Genomic DNA, 20,253 nt, shown 5'->3' with positions numbered 1-20,253 from the left:
TCTGAACCAATGTGTTTTCATTTTCTTTGGTTTGCATGAACTGTTCAAGTTCCTCTTTAATTTCCTGATTGACCCATTCATCCTTTAGCAGGATGCTTTTTAACCTCCAAGTGTTTGCGTTCCTTTGAAATTTTTCCTTGTGGTTGAGTTCCAGTTTCAATGCATTGTAGTCTGAATATATGCAGGAATAATCTCGGTCTTTTGGTATCGTTTGAGACCTGATTTGTGACCCAGTATGTTGTCTATTCTGCAGAAAGTTCCGTGTGCACTCAAGAAGAATGAGTATTCTGTTGTTTTAGGATGGAATGTTCTGTATGTATCTACAAAGTCCATCTGGTCCAATGTGTCCTTCAAAGCTCTTGTTTCTTTGTTGATATTCTGCTTAGATGATCTGTCTATTGCTGTGTGTGGAGTGTTGAAGTCTACTATTAATGTATTATTATCAATAGGATTATTTATTTTGGTTAATAGTTGGGTGCTCCCATGTTGGGGGCAGAGAGATTTACAACTGTTAGATTTTCTTGTTGGATAGACCTTTTAAGTATGATATAGTGTCCCTCTACATCTCTTACTACAGTCTTTGGTTTAAAATCTAATTTGTCTGATACGAGAAATGCTACCCCAATTTTCTTTTGAGGTCCATTGGCATGATAAATTGTTCTCCATCCCCTCACTTTCAGTCTGGAGGTGTCTTTAGGTTCAAAATGAGTCTCTTGTAGACAGCATATGAATGGATCCTGCTTTTTTATCCAATCTGAAACCCTCTGCCATTTGATGGGAGCATTCAGCCCATTCATGTTGAGAATTAACTATTGAAAGCTATGAGTGAAAGGGGAGGAATCATGACCAATACCAAGGAAATAGAGGCAATTATTAGAACTTATTACCAGCAGCTATAGGCCAACAAACTAGGCAAACTAGAAGAAATGGATGCATTCCCGGACACTGATAAACTACCAAGACTGAAACAGGAAGAAATAGACAATCTGAACAGACCAATAGCCAGCAAGGAAATTCAAACAGTAATCAAAAACCTCCCAAAAAAACAAGAGTCCAGGGCCAGATGGCTCCCCAGGGGAATTCTACCAAATATTTAAAGAAGAAATCATACCTATTATACTGAAGCTCTTCTAAAAAATAGAAATGGAAGGAAAATTTCCAAACTCTTTCTATGAGGCATTACCTTGGTCCCCAAACCAGACAAAGACCCCATCAAAAAGGAGAATTACAGAGCAATATCCTTGATGAACATGGATGCCAAAATTCTCACCAAGATATTAGCAGATAGGATCCAACACTACGTTAAAAAGATTTTTCACCATGACCAGGTGGGACTTATTCCTGTGATGCCATGATGGTTCCACATTTGCAAACCAATCAACGTGATAGATCACATTAATAAAGAAGAGACAAGAACCATATGATCCTTTCAATTGATGCAGAAAAAGCATTTGACAAAATACAGCATCGTTTCTTGATTAAAAGTCTTCAAAATATAGGGATAGAGGGAACATACCTCAGTGTCATAAAAGCCATCTATGAATAGCCCACAGTGAATATCGTTCTCAATGGGGAAAAACTGAGAGCTTTTCCCTTAAGGTCAGGAACACAACAGGGATGCCTACTCTCACCACTGCTGTTAGTACTAGAAGTCCTAGCTTCAGCAATCAGATAATAAATAAATAAATAAATAAATAAATAAATAAATAAATAGCATTCAAGTTGGCAAAGAAAAAGTCAAACTCTCACTCTTCAAAGATGGCATGATACTCCATGTGGAAAAACCCAAAAGACTCCATCCCCTCAAATTAGTAGAACTTATACAGCAATTCACCAATGTAGCAAGATAAAAAAATCAATGCACAGAAATCAACTGTATTTCTATACACTAACAATGTGACTGAAGAAAGAGAAATGAAGGAATTGATCCCATTTACAATTGCACAAAAACCCATAAGATACCTCAGAATAAACCTAACCAAAGAGGTAAAGGATCTATACTCTAGAAACTACAGAACACTTATGAAAGAAATGGAGGAAGACACAAAGAGATGGAAAAACATTACATGTTCATGGATTGGAAGAATAAGCATTGTGAAAATGTCTATGCTGCCCAGAACAATCTACACATTCGATGCAATCCCTATCAAAACACCACAGACCTTTGTTACAGAGCTGGAACAAACAATCTAAAATTTGTATGGAACCAGAAAAGACTCCGAGTCACCAGGGAATTGTCGAAAAAGAAAACCAAACCTGGGGACATCACAATGCCTGACTTCAAGCTACATTACAAAGCTGAGAGCATCAAGACAGCATGGTACTGGCACAAAAACAGACACATAGATGAATGGAACAGAATAGAGAGCCCAGATATGGACCCTCAACTCTATGGTCAACTAATCTTTGACAAAGCAGGAAAGAATTGATCTAATGGGAAAAAGACAGTCTCTTCAATAAATGGTGCTGGGGAAATTGGACAGCCACATCCAGAAGAATGAAACTGGACCATTCTCTTACACCATACACAAAGATAAACTCAAAACGGGTGCAAGACCTCAATGTGAGACAGGAATCCATCAAAATCCTACAGGAGAATATAGGCAGTAACCTCTTCAACATTGGCCACAGCGACTTGACTTCTTTCAAGACATGTCTCTAAAAGCAAGGGAAACAAAAGCAAAAATGAACTTTTGGGAATTCATCAAGATAAAAGTCTCTGCACGAAAAAGGGAAACAGTCAACAAACTAAGAGGCAACCCACGGAATGGGAGAAGATATTTGCAAATGACATAACAGATAAAGGGCTGGTATCCAAGATCTATAAAGAACTTCTCAAACTCAACACCCAAAAAACCAATAATCCAGTTAATAAATGGGCAGAAGACATGAACAGACACTTCTCCAAAGAAGACATACAAATGGCTAACAGACACATGAAAAAAATGTTCAACACAACTAGCCATCAGGGCAATGAGCTACGACCTCACACCAGTTAGAATGGCAAAAGTTAACAAGACAGGAAACAACAAGTGTTGACAAGGATGTGAAGAAAGGTGAACCCTCTTACACTGTTGGTGGGAATGCAAGGTGGTACAGCCACTCTGGAAAACAGTATGGAGGTTCCTCAAGATGTTAAGAATAGAGCTACCCTACAACCCAGCAATTGCACTACTAGGTATTTACCCCAAAGATACAGACATAGTGAAAAGAAGGGGCACATGCACCCCAATGTTCATAGCAGCAATGTCCACAATAGTGAAATTGTGGAAGGAGCCAAGATGTCCTTCAACAGATGAATGGATAAAGAAGCTGTGGTTCATATATACGATGGAATATTACTCAGCCATCAGAAAGGATGAACACCCACCATTCACACTGACATGGCTGGAACTGGAGGGGATTATACTAAGTCAAATAAGTGAAGCAGAGAAAGACAATTATCATATGGTTTCACTCGTATACGGAACATAAGGAATAGCGCAGAGGACAACAGGGGAAGGGAGGGAAAACTGAATGGGAAGAAATCAGAGAGGAAGACAAACCATGAAGAACTCTGGGCTCTGGGAAACAAACTGAGGGTTACAGAGGGAGGGGTTAACAGGGTGATGGGTATTAAGGAGGGCACATGTTTTGATGAGCACTGGGTGTTATATGCAACTAATGAATCGTTGGGCACTACATCAAAAACTAATGATGTATTATATGTTGTCTAATTGAACATTAAAAATATTTTTAAAAATGAACAAACAAAAACAGAAACAGACTCTAGATACAGAGAACAAACTGGGAGTTTCCAAGAGGGAGGGGATGGGGGATAGACAAAATAGGTGAAGGGGATTAAGAGGTACAAACTTCCAGTTATAAAACAAATAAATCATGGGGATGATAAATACAGCATAGGGGATATAGTCAGTAATATTATAATAACATTGTTTAGTGACAGATGGTAACTACACTTATCATGGTGAGCATTGCATAATGTATAGAATTGAATTACTATGTTGTACATCTGAAACTAATATAACATAGTATGCCAACTATACTTCCATAATAAAATTTAAAGAAAATAAGTAAAAGTGGTGTATTAAAGCCTCCAACTGATATTTTTCAGCTGTTTACTTTTCCCTTCAAATCTATTACTGCTTTCTTCATATACTTTGGAGCATATGTATGTATAACTGTTCTATGTTCATGGTAAATTGATCCTTTCATCAATATATAATACTGTATTTGTCCTTGTCATAGTTATTGACTTCAGATCTATTTTTTCTTTTTTTTTTTTTCTTTTTTTTTTAAAGATTTTATTTATTTGACAGAGAGAGACACAGCGAGAGAGGGAGCACAAGCAGGGGGAGTGGGAGAGGGAGAAGCAGGCTTCCTGCGGAGCAGGGAGTCCGATGTGGGGCTCGATCCCAGGACCCCGGGATCATGACCTGAGCCGAAGGCAGACGCTTAATGACTGAGCCACCCAGGCGCCCCTGGGTCTATTTTTTCTAATAAGAGTACAGCCACCCAGCTCTTTTGGGCACTATTTGCATGAAATTTTTTTCCTGTCCTTTTACTCTCAACCTATTTGTGTCCTTAAACATAAGCGAATCTGACTAGATAGTGGATATTTGGATCATGTTTGTTTTTTTATTTTTTTTTTTAAGATTTTTTTATTTATTTATTTGAGAGAGAGAGCAAGCACAAGAGAGGGGGGAGGGTCAGAGGGAGAAGCAGACTCCCTGCCAAGCAGGGAGCCCAATGCGGGACTCAATCCCGGGACTCCAGGATCATGACCTGAGCCGAAGGCAGTCGCTTAACCAACTGAGCCACCCAGGCGCCCTGGATCATGTTTGTTTTTTTAAATTCATTTTGCCAACCTATGCCTTTTGATTGGGGAATTAAATCTATTTACATTTAAAGTAATTACTGATAGAGGGGCAGTTGGGTGACTCAATTGGTTAAGTGTCTGCCTTTGGCTCAGGTCATGATCCCGGGTCCTGGGATCCAGCCCTACTTTAGGCTCTCCGCTCACCAGGGAGTCTGCCTCTTCCTCTCCTGCTCCTCCCCACTACTTGTGCTCTCTCTTTCTCTCAAATAAATAAATAACATCTTAAAAAAAATAATTACTAATAGAGAAGGACTTACTTTTGCCATTTCTTGTTTTCTGTATCTCTCATTTATATTTTTTGCCCCTAATTTCCTCCATTACTACCTTATATTGTATTTAGCTGATTTTTTTGTTGTTACATTTCCTTTTGTATATATTATACACACATTTTCTTTGTGATTACCATTGGGATTTCATCTAACATCGTAAAGTTGTAACCATTTCTTTTGAATTGATACCAACTGAAATTCAATCACACAAAAAACTCTACTTCTATACACCTCTGATACCATGTCCACACTTTGTCATTGTTGTCACAAAATACATCTTTATACTTTGTGTACCATTAAATATTATTTTATGCATTTACCTTTTAAATATTGTATAAAATAAATAGTTGAATCATAAATCAAAATTATAACAATTCTGGTTTTCATATGAGCTAGTGTATTTAGCTTTACCAGAGATCTTTATCTCTTTATATGGCTTTAATTTACTGTCTAGTGTCCTTTAATTTCAATGTAAAGGATTGTTTTTAGCATTTATTGTAGGGTAGATCTGATGGTAATAAACTCCCTCATCTTTTATTTGTTGGGGAATTTCTTATTTTCTCCTTATTTTTGAAGGACAGTTTTGTTGGTATAGAATTCTTGGCTGATGTTTTTTTCTCACCTTAAATATATCATTCCACTACTTTCTAGCCTCAAAAATTTCTACTGAGGAGCTCCTGGGTGGCTCAGTCAGTTAAGCATCCAACTCTTGATTTTGCCTGAGACCGTGATCTCATGGTCCTGGGATAAAGCCCAGGATTGGGGGTCCAAGCTCAGTGGGGAGTCTGCTTGAGGATTTTCTCTCTCCCTCCATCTCTGCCCCTTCCCCTGCTTGTGCTCTCTCTCTCAAATAAATAAATAAATCTTTTTTAAAAAATTAAATTAAAATTAAATTATAGATGAATTGAGGAATTAGCTTATCTTTGCGTAAAAATCCTGGGATTTTAAGTGGGATTCCAGAAGATTGACATACTCATAGTGAACATATCTTTCCATGTGTTGGATCTCATTAAATGTCTCAGAATAATGGTTTTAAAGTTTTATAGGAATTTTACACTAAACAGAGAATTCAGCTTGTTTGGATATAAGATCAAGAAGCAATAATATTGTGTGCAATTTATTTCTATATATATATTATGTTTTAATATTTAAATGATTTTCTATTTTTTATTTGCTGATGGTCTATTGAATGCAACTGATTTTTTTAAAAGGTTTATTTGTTTATTTTAGAGAGTGTGTGTGAGCAAGGGGAGAGGCAGAGAGAGAGGGAGACAAGCAGACTCCCCACTGAGCACAGAGCCCAACGTGGTGCTGGATCCCAGGACCCTGAGATCATCACTTGAGCTGAAATCAAGAACCTAATGCTTAACCAACTAAGCCAGCCAGGCACCCTGAGTGCAATTGATTTTTAAATATTGAACTTGTATTCAACAAAATTACTAAATTCTCTTTTTTTTTATTAAAGATTTTATTTATTTATTCATGAGAGACAGAGAGAGAGGCAGAGGGAGAAGCAGACTTCCCGCGGAGCAGGGAGCCCGATGCGGGACTCGATCCCAGAACTCTGGGATCATGGCCTGAGCCGAAGGCAGACGCTTAACCATCTGAGCCACCCAGGCGCCCCTAAATTCTCTTAATTCTAATATTTATCTATAAATTATATTGGAATGTTTACTTATAAATCATGACTGCTCCAGATAACAAAGGTTTGTTTTCCTTTCCAACCCTATGCTTTTTTTCCCTTACCTTATTACAATGGCTAGAACCTCTCCTCAGCATGGAATAGAAATGGCAATTGCAGATTCTCAATCTGAAACTCACAGGCAAACTTTCTTATTCATGTTTTGTTTTTACCTGTAAATACCTCTTATTTACCCTCATTGGCAAAAGATATTTTCATTGTGTATAGAATTTGAGGTTTGCCATTATTTTTCTTTAGCACATTGAGCTGTTGTTTCACTATCTCTAGTTTCCATCTACTTTTGAGAAATTTTGAGCTCAGTCTGATATTCCTTTATAGATAATCTTTCTTTTCTCTGTAGCTGCCTTTTATATTTTCTCTTTGTTCTACATAAGCTTCCATATGAAATGTTTAGATATGAATCTTTTAAAATTTTGTCCTGCTTGGAATGTGTTGACATTCTTCAATTTATCAATTGGTATCTTTAATTGGTTCTGGATCATTTTCACTTAGGACTTCCTCAACTATTTCTCCTGCTCCTTTCTTTCTCTCCTTCTGCAACTTCAGTATCCAGATATTTCCAATGTATCTCTCACTTTCATGATTCCCCATTTTTAATTTTTGTGCTGCATCCTAGGTGCTTTCTTATTACCTAATCTCCAAGCTAAGCTAATTTCTTCCATTGTCATTAAATTGCTGTCAAATGCATTCACAAAGTTTGTAACATGTTTTATCTATTTATTTATTTATTTTTAGTTTTTAGGTGCTATACATGGTTCATTCCCAAAATATCCAAGTGACTTTATACTTTTCTTTTTCATAAAGATTTTTAAAATTTTTTATTAAGTTTTTAATTTTAATTCTAGTATGCTTAGCATACAGTATAATATTAGTTTCAGGTGGACAATACAGTGATTCAACAATTCCGTACATTATTCAGTGCTCATCATGATAAGTGTACTTTTCATTGCCATCACCTATTTCACCCATCCCCCACCTACCTCCCCTCTGATAACCATCAATTTGTCCTCTATAGTTAAGAGTCTGTTTCTTGGTTTGTCTCTCTCCCTCTTTTCCCTTTTGTTTGTTTCTTTCTTAAGTTCTGCATATGAAATGAAATCATATGGTATTTGTCTTTCTCTGACTTGTTTCACTTAGCATTATACTCTCTAGATCCATCCATGTTGTTGCAAAGGGCAAGATTTCATTCTTTTTTATGACTAATATTCATTGTATATATATATGTGTGTATACCTTCTTTATCCATTCATCAGTCAATGGACAGTTGGGCTGCCTCCATAATTTGGCTGTTGTAAATAATGCTACAATAAACACTGGGGTGCATTTATCCATTTGAATTTTGTGTTTTTCTCTCTTTGGGGTAAATACCCAGTAGTGGAATTACTGGATCAATCATAGGGTAGTTCTATTTTTAATTTTTTGAGGAAACTCCATACTGTTTTTCACAGTGGCTGTGCCAGTTTCCATTCTCACCAACAGTGCAGGAGGGTTTCCCTTTCTCACACCCTCTTCAGCACCTGTTGTTTCTTGCATGGTTGATAACCATTCTGACAGGTGTGAGATGATATCTCACTATAGTTTTGATTTGCATTTCCCTGATGATGAGTGATGTTAAGCATCTTTTCATGTGCCTGTTGGCCCTCTGGATGTTTTCTTTGGAGAAATGTCTGTTCATGTCTTCTGCCCATTTTTGATTGGATTATTTGGTTTTTGGGTGTTGAGTTGTATAGGTTCTTTACATATTTTGGATACTAACCCTCTATTGTATATGTCATTTGCAAATATCTTCTCACATTCAGTAGGTTGTCTTTTAGTTTTGTTGATTGTTTCCTTCACTGTGCAAAAGCTTTCTATTTTAATGTGGTCCCAATATTATATTTCTGCTTTTATTTCCCTTGTCTCAGGAGACATATCTAGGAAAATCTTGATGTGGCCAATGTCAAAGAAAATATTGTCTGTGTTCTCTTCTAGGAATTTTATGGTTTTGGGTCTCACATTTAGGTCTTCAATCCATTTTGAGTTTATTTTTGTGTGTGGTGAAAGAAAGTGGTCCAGTTTCATTCTTTTGCATGTAGCTGTCCAGTTTTCCCAACACCATTTGTTGAAGAGACTGGAGACTGTTTTTGTCCCATTGCATATCCTTGTCTCTTTTGTCAAAATTGACCATATAATCATGGCTTTCTTTCTGGGCTTCTATCCTGTTCCATTTATCTGTGTGTCTGTTTTTGTGCCAGTATCACAGTGTTTTGATTACTACAGCTTTGTAGTACAACTTGAAATCTGGAATTGTGATACCTCCAGCTTCATTTTTTTATTAATATATTTTTAAGTTTTAAGAATTTATCATGTGCACAATCATTTGCACATTTGATCTGGTAATCCCAATATCTGAAGTCATTTCAAATATGTTTCTTGTGAGTACTGTTTCTACCGATGGCATTCATGGTATCTTTTTCTTTGTTCATTGAGTTATGGTTGTATGAAGCTCATTTACTTTCAAAATTATATGGGAGGATAATTTTATACCTAGAATAGAAGAAAGGGTTTGTTTTGATTTCTGTCAAGAGATTAAGGGTGTAAACAACCTGGGATTACTGTAAATTCATTAATAAAATCTCAGAGGAAAAGGTATGAATTTTAAGTATTCAGAATAATTTTAACTATTTTTAATTTTAATTAATTTTAATAAAATGATGTTATCTTTTTCTCTTGTCTGTGTGCATCTGAATGCAAATCCATTAAAGGGTTGGTTATTGGGAAAACAACACTCATTGCATTCTCCTGTTTGTGGGAGTGGGGAAAAGGCTTTGCTTCTGGTTCAGCCTTACTGTGAAACAAGATCTACAAATGTGTAAGTTGCACAGTGCAAAAAACTTCCATGGTGGCCATGTCCTTTAGAGTTTCTTATTAGTGAGGAGAGAATCTCATATTCTAATACTCCTCCAAATTCAGTGGGCTCCGGGATTTTAACTTTTTCATTCCTAACATCATTAAAAGTGAATTGAGGAACCAGTTATTCCAACTTATTACAATAGATCCAGCAGCCATCATTGTGTAGCCTTTAGAAAAGAAAAATCCTTGGTAGGACTCTTAGAGACATGGCCTGGAGGACTGTGGTCTTCTATCTCATCCAGAGATGCTCAGCAGGATAGATGACTTGGGTCCTTATTAAGGCAATTCTCATAATCAGGTGAAGTCAAGAGTTGGCTATTGTCCTCAATCTGATGCATTGCTGGAATACATGACTGGTCGGGAAATAATGATCATGTGTGCCAGATTATGGGGAGTCTCTGAGCCCCAAATTCAGCTGTATGTGAATAGATGGTTGAGTTCAATGCAACTGGAACCCCATGCTGACAAGCTTATCAGAACCTACAGGTGAGTCATTTCATTATGATGATCTTTTTGTTGCTGCCATTAATGTTGACATGCTTCCCTATGTTTCTGATGTTTGAAATAAATGAGCACAGCTTCACCCAGGTCCCTCTCTCACACAATTATCTAATTGTAAAACTATCTCACAAGTTGCTAGGTTTCAGATATAATTGTAATAAGACAGATCAATGTAGTTCCATGTCTTTCCTTTGCAGAGATGAAACTAAAAATCCCAGTTCTATTTGAACTGTAGCCTCTAAATCTCAAAAGGGATTATATTATTCTTCCTAGTGTCCATATGGTTCTTTTTCTCCCAAGAAAGGAGGAATCTCGGTCCCTTGACTTATGGTAGATTTTTATACTTGGGAAATCATGGTACCCTAAGCACAAGTAAATAAATGCCACTGACAGTGTACCTAAAATCAGTTAAATAAAAGTCACTCATCTACAGGGGCGCCTGGGTGGCTCAGATGGTTAAGCGTCTGCCTTCAGCTAGGTCATGATCCCAGGGTCCTGGGATCGAGCCCCACATCGAGCCCCACATCGGGCTCCTGGCTCAGCGGGGAGCCTGCTTCTCGGACTCCCTCTGCCTCTCCCCCTGCTCATGCTCTCTCTCTCTCTGTATCTCTATGTCTCAATTGAATTAAAAAAAAAAAGTCACTCATCTACATTTCAAATGAAATGGACCCCGAGAAACAAACTAAGGGTTTTAGAGGGGAGAGGGGTCGGAGGATGGGTGAGCCTGGTGATGGGTATTAAGGAGGTCACGTACTGCATGCAGCACTGGGTGTTATATGAAAACAATGAATCGTGAAACACTACATCAAAAACTAATGATGTACTGTATGGTGACTAACATAACATAAAATGAAATAAAATTAAAAAAAAAAGAAAGAAAGAAAATTAATTGGAATATACACCTGTACTGGGCTTGCTAACTTATTGAAGTACAACTAATCAGCATTGTGGAATTCTATATTACATGTTTGTTGATATGTTTGTGCTCTTTCCTATAAGTAACGAATTTGTATAACTTCCCTCTCCCCTAAATTTTCTCTCCTTCTTTGACCATAAAGTGGAGGAACCAAACGTAGCCTGAGTACTGCTATTGCCCTAATGGGGAAGACCTCAGTCATTTTGCTGGACGAGCCATCAACTGGCATGGACCCTGTAGCCCGACACCGGCTCTGGGATGTTGTGACATGGACCCGTGAAAGTGGCAAAGCCATCATTATAACTTCCCATAGGTGTGACTCATTGGGATGCTTGAATGAGGGTTGGCAAGTATGATAGTGGCTTATAAGCGAGAATTATTTGGGGCTAGGAATATTGACAGTAAATTTGCATAGGTATGTGATTTCCTCCTTAGTACTAATGAATGGAATGGCCACAAATCCTTGTTGAGTTAAATAATTAAGAATGGGGAAAGAGCAAGAAGTTCAGGAGCTGTTGTGTCTGGGGATTAGTACTCTACTACTAATTGTTTGAAATTTTTTCATTTTCCAACTATGATCTTTATGATGAGCAAATTCCATTTTACACTGAAAACAGAGTCACAAAATCCTGGCTCCGTTTGAACTACAGAATGTCCTCCAAAACAGAACTTTTTATGCTATCATGTTTTGCTAGAATGGAGGAATGCGATGCCTTCTGTACCAGGCTGGCCATCATGGTGCAGGGAAAGTTCCTGTGCCTGGGTAGCCCTCAGCACCTCAAAAACAAGTTTGGCAACATTTACATCCTGAAGGTCAAGGTCAAGATTGATGCACAGGAGGATAAACTGGATCGTTTAAAGTATTTCATCACATTGACATTCCCAGGTAAATTAGGTTGAACTAACTTTTATAGAGATGTGTTAAATCATGAGTTTTTTTGTTTCACCATCCATATGTTTTATGTCTTCAATAACTGTTTCCTATGGGTTATTGATATTTATTGATCTTCCATAGTAAATTCCTTTTGGGAATCCTTCTTCCTATAGTTTCTTAGCATAATAAGGCATATGTTTTCCACACATACAAAGGTTCTCACTCAGCTCTTGTATCATTTTAATAAGGCAGCTTTGGGTTCGAGCTGTCAATATAAATTATATCACTAAAGTCATGTTTTTGAGTACAATTCTCAATTATTTTCACATATTACCCATTCAAAGTTTCAAGGCTTTTTTCCTTCAACTAAGCATGTATCCCTAGTCTTTTGATGTCTCAACTAGGATGTGGTATAGAAATGCAAACAAGAACCACTAAGCGTTTCTCTTCTCTCAAAACTAGTTCTGTTTCTGCTGCTAAATTCAACAAGCACCCCTCTGCCTACATGGTGTAATACCAGAGATAGCAACTACTTTTTTCTGTCCTCTACCTCTCTTTCCTAAACATAAAGCAGAAGCATGGCAAAGATTTTAATAATGCTGGTTTTTTCTCTTACTTTCCACTTTGTTAGGTTGAGCAAAATATCACAGAAGTTCCCATTATGTGTCAGGCTGAAGAGTCGTAAGTTTTTCTTCCAGGCAATGGAAAATAGCATGATTGATTGTAGTGTAGGAACAGAGATCACAAAGTAGATAAGAAATGAATGGAAGAGCAGATGTGGAGAAGGGATGTATAGAAAAATAATTACACCAGTGTTGGTCATAGTGATTGTGATGTGCCTATGACACCTGCAAATGGATGTGTCCATTAAGAAGTTCAATACTCACTTAATGCATTTATTCAGCACATAGTTTTGAGTATTTATTCTATCAGACTTCTATTTCATGTGGTGTCTAAATTACCACAAAGAGAAGCTGTGACCAAAAAACCTCACTTACTGTCTGCTGTCCTAGCTTTGCTTGAAGGAGGGACACTAAACACTGACCTAAGACCTTGAGGATGTGGACTCAAGAGGTTTAATGAGAATGTGGGTTCGAGGCACATTCTCTCCTGTAAGGTGGTTGTTGCCCCGTTCTTCCTTACATCATTCTGGAGCAGATACTTATTCAGATATGACAGAATCAAAAAGGAACTGACATGGACCCTACACCTAAATGTTGATTTTTAAAAAGAAGAAATAAATATTGCAAGCAAAAGTTATCCAGAATGTATATAAAGAGGATTTACCACAATAATCAGATATTTGGGATAAATGATTCTACACACAAGCCCAAGGAAATTTAAGTGACGTGTGTTCTCTTTTTAAAATGCAAAGATGGGGGCGCCTGGGTGGCTCAGTTGGTTAAGCGACTGCCTTCAGCTCAGGTCATGATCCTGGAGTCCCAGGATCAAGTCCCGTGTCGGGCTCCCTACTCGGCAGGGAGTCTTCTTCTCCCTCTGACCCTACCCCTTCTTGTGCTCTCTCTTTCACTCTCTCTCTCTCTCTCTCTCTCAAATAAATACAATAAAATCTAAAAAAAAAAAAAAAAAAGCAAAGATGATTCTATTTCTACAACGTGGAAGATTATATATTCTGAAAAGTACTGCTGGTAAAACGAAACTAGAAATTGATCAAAATTAAAACAAATACATCCTTAATACAATAGTTGGCTTACAAACAAAAGAGAGAAAAAAATTTTAACCAGAAAACAAGAAAAAAAAAAAAAAAAGAAGAAGAAGAAGAAGCCAAACAAAAGAAAGGAAACAGTGAGCAGTTAGAAAATGCTAATTGTAGAAGCAAATGCCATTGTAGCACTGGGATCACTGATGAAGTTCTGGACCCTCTTCAGGGTTGGGAAGCTCATGCTGAGACTGCCATGTAAAGGGGGACCCTCCAGTGGGCGATCAGGAGCATCTCTGATTCCAAGCAGGAGCAAGCAGAGATCCTCTCTGCAGGAAAGGATCTGAAATTTAAGCTTGGATTGGGGAGAGACTCACAGGAGGCAGATATGAGAAAGTACCAGAGGAAGGTCTACACTGGGAGGCCATATTACTTGATACATCCCAGAAGCCTCTCAGAAGGAACCCTACAGGAGAGGACTCTAAAGCTAAGAAAGATATTCTGTCCCACCTCACTTTCTATATAGGAAACTCCTTCTAAAGCTTTAAGAAAATTAATCTCAAAGATAAATGACTGAAAAGATTATCATTGAATCCTACAGAAAAATATCATAAGTAAAAGAGGATAAAAGAAAATACCTACAGACATTGAAAGAACAGCAGAGCTATAAGGCCACAAAGCAGATGAAACTATTATCTAATATTTCAACGTGAGCCTAAAGAATTAAGAAGGGGATGAATGGTATGTAAGAAAATCCTAAATTCCAGTTGAAAGGACAAAGAGATTAAATGGCTAACCAACAGGGTGATATGCAGACAGCTGACCACATTGGAGAAGGTAAACAGTTCAGAAATACTTAACTATCAAGAGCAAACAAACCACATAGAAAGCACAAGGGAAATGGAGATTGGAAAGGAGAAAAACAGAAAACCACCAAATGGAAACACAGGTAAGCTTTCAAAAAAAAGTAAGTGAGACGTAAGGCAAGGACAATCCAACACAACTATGAAATTAGTCCAAAAGAAGAAAAGCAAAGCCATAGATTAAAACAAATACTAAAAACTATCATTCAAGAAAATTTCCTAAGATGAGACAAACCTGCTTACTGAAAGGACAACCTGAAAAATTGACCCAGTATCATCAACACCAAGGAATATTCCAATATAACAATTGTATTTTAATAATAAAGTGGGATGACCTTTGGATCCCAGATAAAAAAAAAACAAGGGGAAGAAAGAAAATTTATAAGGGAAGAAAATTAGATTGATTTTGGGCTTTGTGACAAAACATTTTATGCTAAGAAAAATGGAAGCCATAGTTTTCATATATAGTCAAAATGATGTTCAAGAATAAAACTCAAAAAGAGTTATAAACAAATAGGTATTCAGGGGATGTTATTCCTGATGGCTCTCCCTGAAGACTACACAGACAAAAATTTCATGTTGACTGAGGAATGATTGGAGAAGTTTCTGCATAAGTACTCTTGGTGAGCACTGAATATTTATCCCAGTATCTTAAAAAGAAGGGACAATTTATGGGTATTAGGAAAAGATGTTAGAATGAATTTAACCATTAGAACAAAAATATATTCTTTACCGTATCACAAATATAACAGTAAGAATAAGAACGAGCCACAAAGTGAAATACATACAAACACAGACAGACGTATTTTGTATATTTACATTTGTATTGATATTTATGCATTTATCCAGTATATATGCATATATAACTTTAAAAATTATATAGGAGGACTATAATTAAATATACTATTCCTTTCAATATATGTAAATAGACTTAACTCCTGCATTGAATGAAAAAAAATTTCAACTTGGCTCACAAGCAAAATTCAGCTCTCTAATGTGTATAAGAAGTAAGCGCTACTAAAAAACCTAAATCAGAGAGGATAAAAATTTTAAAAATGGGCTTCATCATTCTCTTGCTATCCCACACTTGATCTTTAGCAACTTATTACATTTTTTATTGCAGCTTATGTCATCTGGTAGTGTCTGCCTTGTACAAGCAAATGCTATGGTCCTGATCTTCTCTGTAGATGCCTGTCTCTACCCGGATATGGGTTCGTTATTTGCCCTGAGTTTGCCCTGTCAGAAAACTGATGGGTTAAGAAATGCATTAATTTGCAATTTGTCCAGCTTTCTTGTAGTAGCAGTGGGAGTGACAGTCTTTCCAACTCACTATATTTCACAGGTGAAACTGGACCAATTTTTTAAAAAGCAATGGCCCAATGATTCTACCTACAGCTATATTTTAGATACTTGCATCCACCTGTAAAAGGAGATAAGTAAAATAATATTTAAGTCAGTAATATTCACAATAGTCAGACAATTTCCATGTCTATCAGTAGCCTAATTGATAAATGGCAGAATATTCATATGCCAGATTACTACTTAGAGAAGAAGACGAATTATAGCTATATGCAACCGCATGAATGAATCTCACAAACACTGAGTAAAAGAAGAAGAAAGAAAAGAAAATATACCAGATGATTCCATTCACATAGAGGTCAAAGGTAGGAAAACTCTACCTCAGTTTTTAGAGGTATATGCATTGGTAAAAACACCTTTGAAAAGGAAATGTCCACAATAACAATGAAGGTATTGGTAATTTTTTATGTGGGATAGAGGCTGAGGAGTGGGACATGGAAGTCTCTGCGTTACTATTACTTGGCCTAAATGGGGTGATTTCACCAGTGTTTGCTTTGAATAATTCATTAAACTCCATGTTTCAAGTTTTTCACACACAAAAAAGAGCTTTATGGCATCATGGAAACAATACACACATTAAAATTCACATAAGAAAATCCACTCACCCTTATTATAAACATGTATTTTTTACTTTAAAAGATTTTGACCCCAGTTAATCCAATTTGCAACAACCTACAAATGTGCACTGATGAGAGTAAACACATTTGTTCCAATTAGAAGTGGATACCACCCTCTTCCCTTTCGTTCCACCAGTGGGTTCTTATTCACCAGTGAACAAAACCAGAACACACAGCCTGACTTTGGTGATTTATATGTATGATTTCCTCTTTCACAGGACATGTAATAATGAAAAAGCAAGGAGGCCTTGTCCTGCTCTCCTCCCCACCAAGCACACAGCACATGCATACATATCCACACAACCGAGGTGAAAATCCGGCCAGCTCATATTCTCAGCACTATGTTCAGGAATACAGTCTTGTAACAGAATTTTAGAAGGCTCAGAGTTTCTCCATGGGGTATGTGAGCTGACAATTTTACTGTGCCTGAAAGCCTGCCCTCAATAACTGTTATGAAATCCATTATAATAAGAATATTTCATCAGAAATAAATCCAAAAGGAATTAACCATGTCATATATATCAAAGAGAGCAGGTTATTTGACCATGTCCCTTTTTGTATTAACAATGTCTCTTCACCCCTCTATTGTGAATAATTAAGTTGATGTAGCAATATTTTGGAAATTTAAAATGGTATCTGCAAGATTATTCATCTATCCTGTCTTTCATTTCTTAGGTAGTGTATTAAAGCAGGAGAATCAAGGGATCCTTACCTACTACATTCCCAGCAAGGACAACAGCTGGGGAAAGGTAATATAGAAACCATGACCTTCTAACATTATATAGTTAGAAAGCACTAATGATGGGGGCAGTATTTGATATCCAGGCATGTGTAATGGGAGCCTGACACTGTATAAGGAGCAGAAAGGTAACCTAAAGTATGTTATTTTCCAAAAGTCCCTAGAATTTAATTGATTTATTCCTTAAATCCCATTATTAATCTCTGTCCATCAAGAGAAGGGGGACAGAGAACGGCTTCCTTGCAGATTCTCAATTTATGTTTTCTATCGTTTTCTCATCTCCCCCTTTTGTCCTCCAACATTAACTTGACAGGACTTGGAGGAAGTGCAGGAGAGGCTTATCTGGGTTGGGCACTGGAGGGGAGGACTATAAAAATGGTAACTGCACTTTTTTATTGCTGTTGTTGCTAAAGGTGTTTGGTATTTTGGAGGATGCTAAAGAGCAATTCAATTTAGAAGACTATTCCATCGGTCAGATAACGCTGGAACAAGTCTTCCTGGCCTTTGCTAACCCAGAGAACACAGAAGGTGATTATAAAGAAAAGGTACCCTCAGATTCACTCCCAACCAGTGAACTTTATGTCTTCCTTAGACTACTCTGTCTATGCATGGACACACACAGGGGCATTACTATGTGTGTGCCTATCTTGGTATAAATATATTTACATAATAAAGAGTCCCCCAAAGAAGAACATATGTCACTCTTTTGTAGATTTACATGAGTGGCTCGTGTATACAGCATGTGCAAATCTAAAGACATTTGGAGAAATTCCTGTTCATTTTCCTAGAAATATAAAAGAGCGCCATTAATCAGGGTAGGAAAAGGACCTATTCCTGAGCATGCTGAATGTTTAAACAGAAACATCCAGAAATGGTGGTGCTGTCAAATGGGAGAGCTTGAAAAGCAACAGGATTATGTTTCAGTATTGAGTTATGGTTAAGAGGAGCAGTAAGCCTGTATCAAATCATCTTTTGCATGAGTACACACATACACAGTTTTATACCAAAAAGGATGTAGTTAAAATCAGTATCAAAGTTTAAGGGGTAGGAGTAAGTTGGATTATTATTTCCAAAACTCAAACCAAGATTCTTCATTTGTAAGAGAATCTTTGTACCAAGACATTTAGAGTCCAAGAACAGAAGGTAAAACACTTCTTTAAAAATAGTGTGTTTTCTTTCCTATTCTCACCCCACTTCTGATTAAGAGAGAAAGAAGAAGAAATGAAGTGGAGAGAGACACAGCTCTTCCTCAGATCTTGTCTGGGCACGTGGAGTACACCATAAGCCACATGAGAAATCTAATCACTCTCAAGATTCATGGGCAGATGAGCAGACAAGTAGGGATGACTGTTGTCCAGTTGCAAGACAGAAAGAGTCCCTGAAGCTACTCTATTTTGAGATGGTTTGTTCAAGGTTTTTATATCCTCAGTTGGATTTTGTGAGTAATAAAATGATACCCAGAAGCTATTCTGTGTTTTATTGTTTTTAGGTGTGACTTTCTATGGGCTCTACGCCCACACATGCCATACATCACCACTGATTTCAGTAATTGCAAAATTTGTTTACCAGGCTTGCCACCTTTAAAGGAGGAGCGGGAACTCATTTGATTAAGCTATTATTACTTGCATCTAGTCTCACAGTTGGCATCATTAATGACTCTCTTTAAAATTCCTTTAATGTGGTAGTTTCTTTCACTGTCCCTCCCTATCTTCAAGCAAGAAACAAAAAATTATATGTCAGTTCCTCTACTAAGCAGTTTACATGCATTGCATCATTTAATTGTGCTACAAGCCTCTGAAGTAGGTGGTGCCGCTTTTATTATCCTCACTGTACATGGGAGGCACAGAGGGGTAAAGGATTTACCCAGGGTCACCCAGCAAGCAAGCAGGAACATCTGTCAATATCCCCATTAGGAGCCAGGAAACCACACAGCAATTTGAACATGAACGGGAAAAGTTAAAAGAATTATTAATTATAACAGGGGGTTAGCCATAAGAAAGTACAGAGAATGCTCAAGAATACGCTATGGCTGAGAGAAATTACCCAAGGAAGAAACAAACTTGGAAGAGGACTCCTCCCCAAGGCTGGGATTCAGCTCATCTTGGAGAAGGTAAAGTTGGTGGGAAGTTCCCTGGCCTTGGGTCGAGGCTGTCCCACACCTGCTGAGAAACAGGAAATGCCCCATAGGGTACAGGCCGCCTAGGCTGGCCAACAGGGAACCGGCTGGATCTAGCAAGCAGGAAACTTTTCTGTGCTTGTTGGCAGGCTGGTGCTAGGAAGGGGCACCTGCGAGAGTCACTGAGCATCCACGGTTAACGGGCGTGGGGGTGTAGGGTGAATGCCGCGAAACGTCCTCCACACCTGCTGCTGGCAGCAGCAAGGTGGTAGTAAGAAAAATCAAGAGAAAACACCCGAACCTGGACCAGCAGCCCTTGGTCCTGCAGGGTCCATGCAGCACGCTCTCCTGACAAAGCTGAACCCGACAGCTCGAGAGCCCAGCTCCGTTTAGCCCTGAGAGGCCAGAACCCGATACCTGGTCCAGTAGGGTGCGTGTTGGCTGGGGCGGAGGTCCGCCAAGAGAAGCGACCATCAGTGGACTGGAGCAGCATGAGAGAGGTCCGGGGGTGAGGCCCACTGAGTGGCTGGCGGGTCAGGGCAGCGGTGCAGAGGACGCAGTGGGGGTCTCCACGCGCTGAGCGCCCACGGGCAGAGGCGGCGCATGCCACCGGGTCGCCGCGCGTCTGGGGCTCTGAGTGGCCCCCTGCTCTGGGGAATGCATCCAGGGCTTCCGAGGGAGGAGAAAGTGCCCTCCCCCTCAAAAACACCAAAACAAGCACAGGAAGTAAAGGACCCTTCTCTGGACCCTGAAACACACACGGGAGCTAACGAGAGCAAATTAAACTTTTATTTGGGCTGTGCCAGGTATTTGAAAGCCAGGGCTCTGGAGGCACGTGTTGTGGGTCTAGGCCTGCGGAGGCCAGA

At 38.3% G+C, this 20,253-nt stretch overlaps 1 protein-coding gene across 1 annotated transcript in view; it reads left to right on the top strand.

Moving 5' to 3' along the window:
• Window positions 1–18,740, top strand: part of LOC117999113 (ATP-binding cassette sub-family A member 3-like) — a 137,887-nt gene extending 119,147 nt beyond the window's left edge. The window contains exons 27-31 of the mRNA XM_034988027.1: window positions 10,041–10,228; window positions 11,302–11,472; window positions 11,855–12,045; window positions 17,208–17,281; window positions 17,685–18,740. Of these exons, the coding sequence (XP_034843918.1) occupies window positions 10,041–10,228; window positions 11,302–11,472; window positions 11,855–12,045; window positions 17,208–17,281; window positions 17,685–17,927 (867 nt within the window). The 3' untranslated portion in view covers window positions 17,928–18,740. The remainder of the gene's footprint in view (window positions 1–10,040; window positions 10,229–11,301; window positions 11,473–11,854; window positions 12,046–17,207; window positions 17,282–17,684) is intronic.
• Window positions 18,741–20,253: the final 1,513 nt, after the last annotated feature.

This window comes from Mirounga leonina, unplaced genomic scaffold (assembly GCF_011800145.1).
Source record: "Mirounga leonina isolate KUSES-001 unplaced genomic scaffold, KU_Mleo_1.0 Mir_448, whole genome shotgun sequence".
Lineage (NCBI taxonomy): Eukaryota > Metazoa > Chordata > Mammalia > Carnivora > Phocidae > Mirounga > Mirounga leonina.
This window is presented reverse-complemented; position numbering and strand designations above follow the sequence as displayed.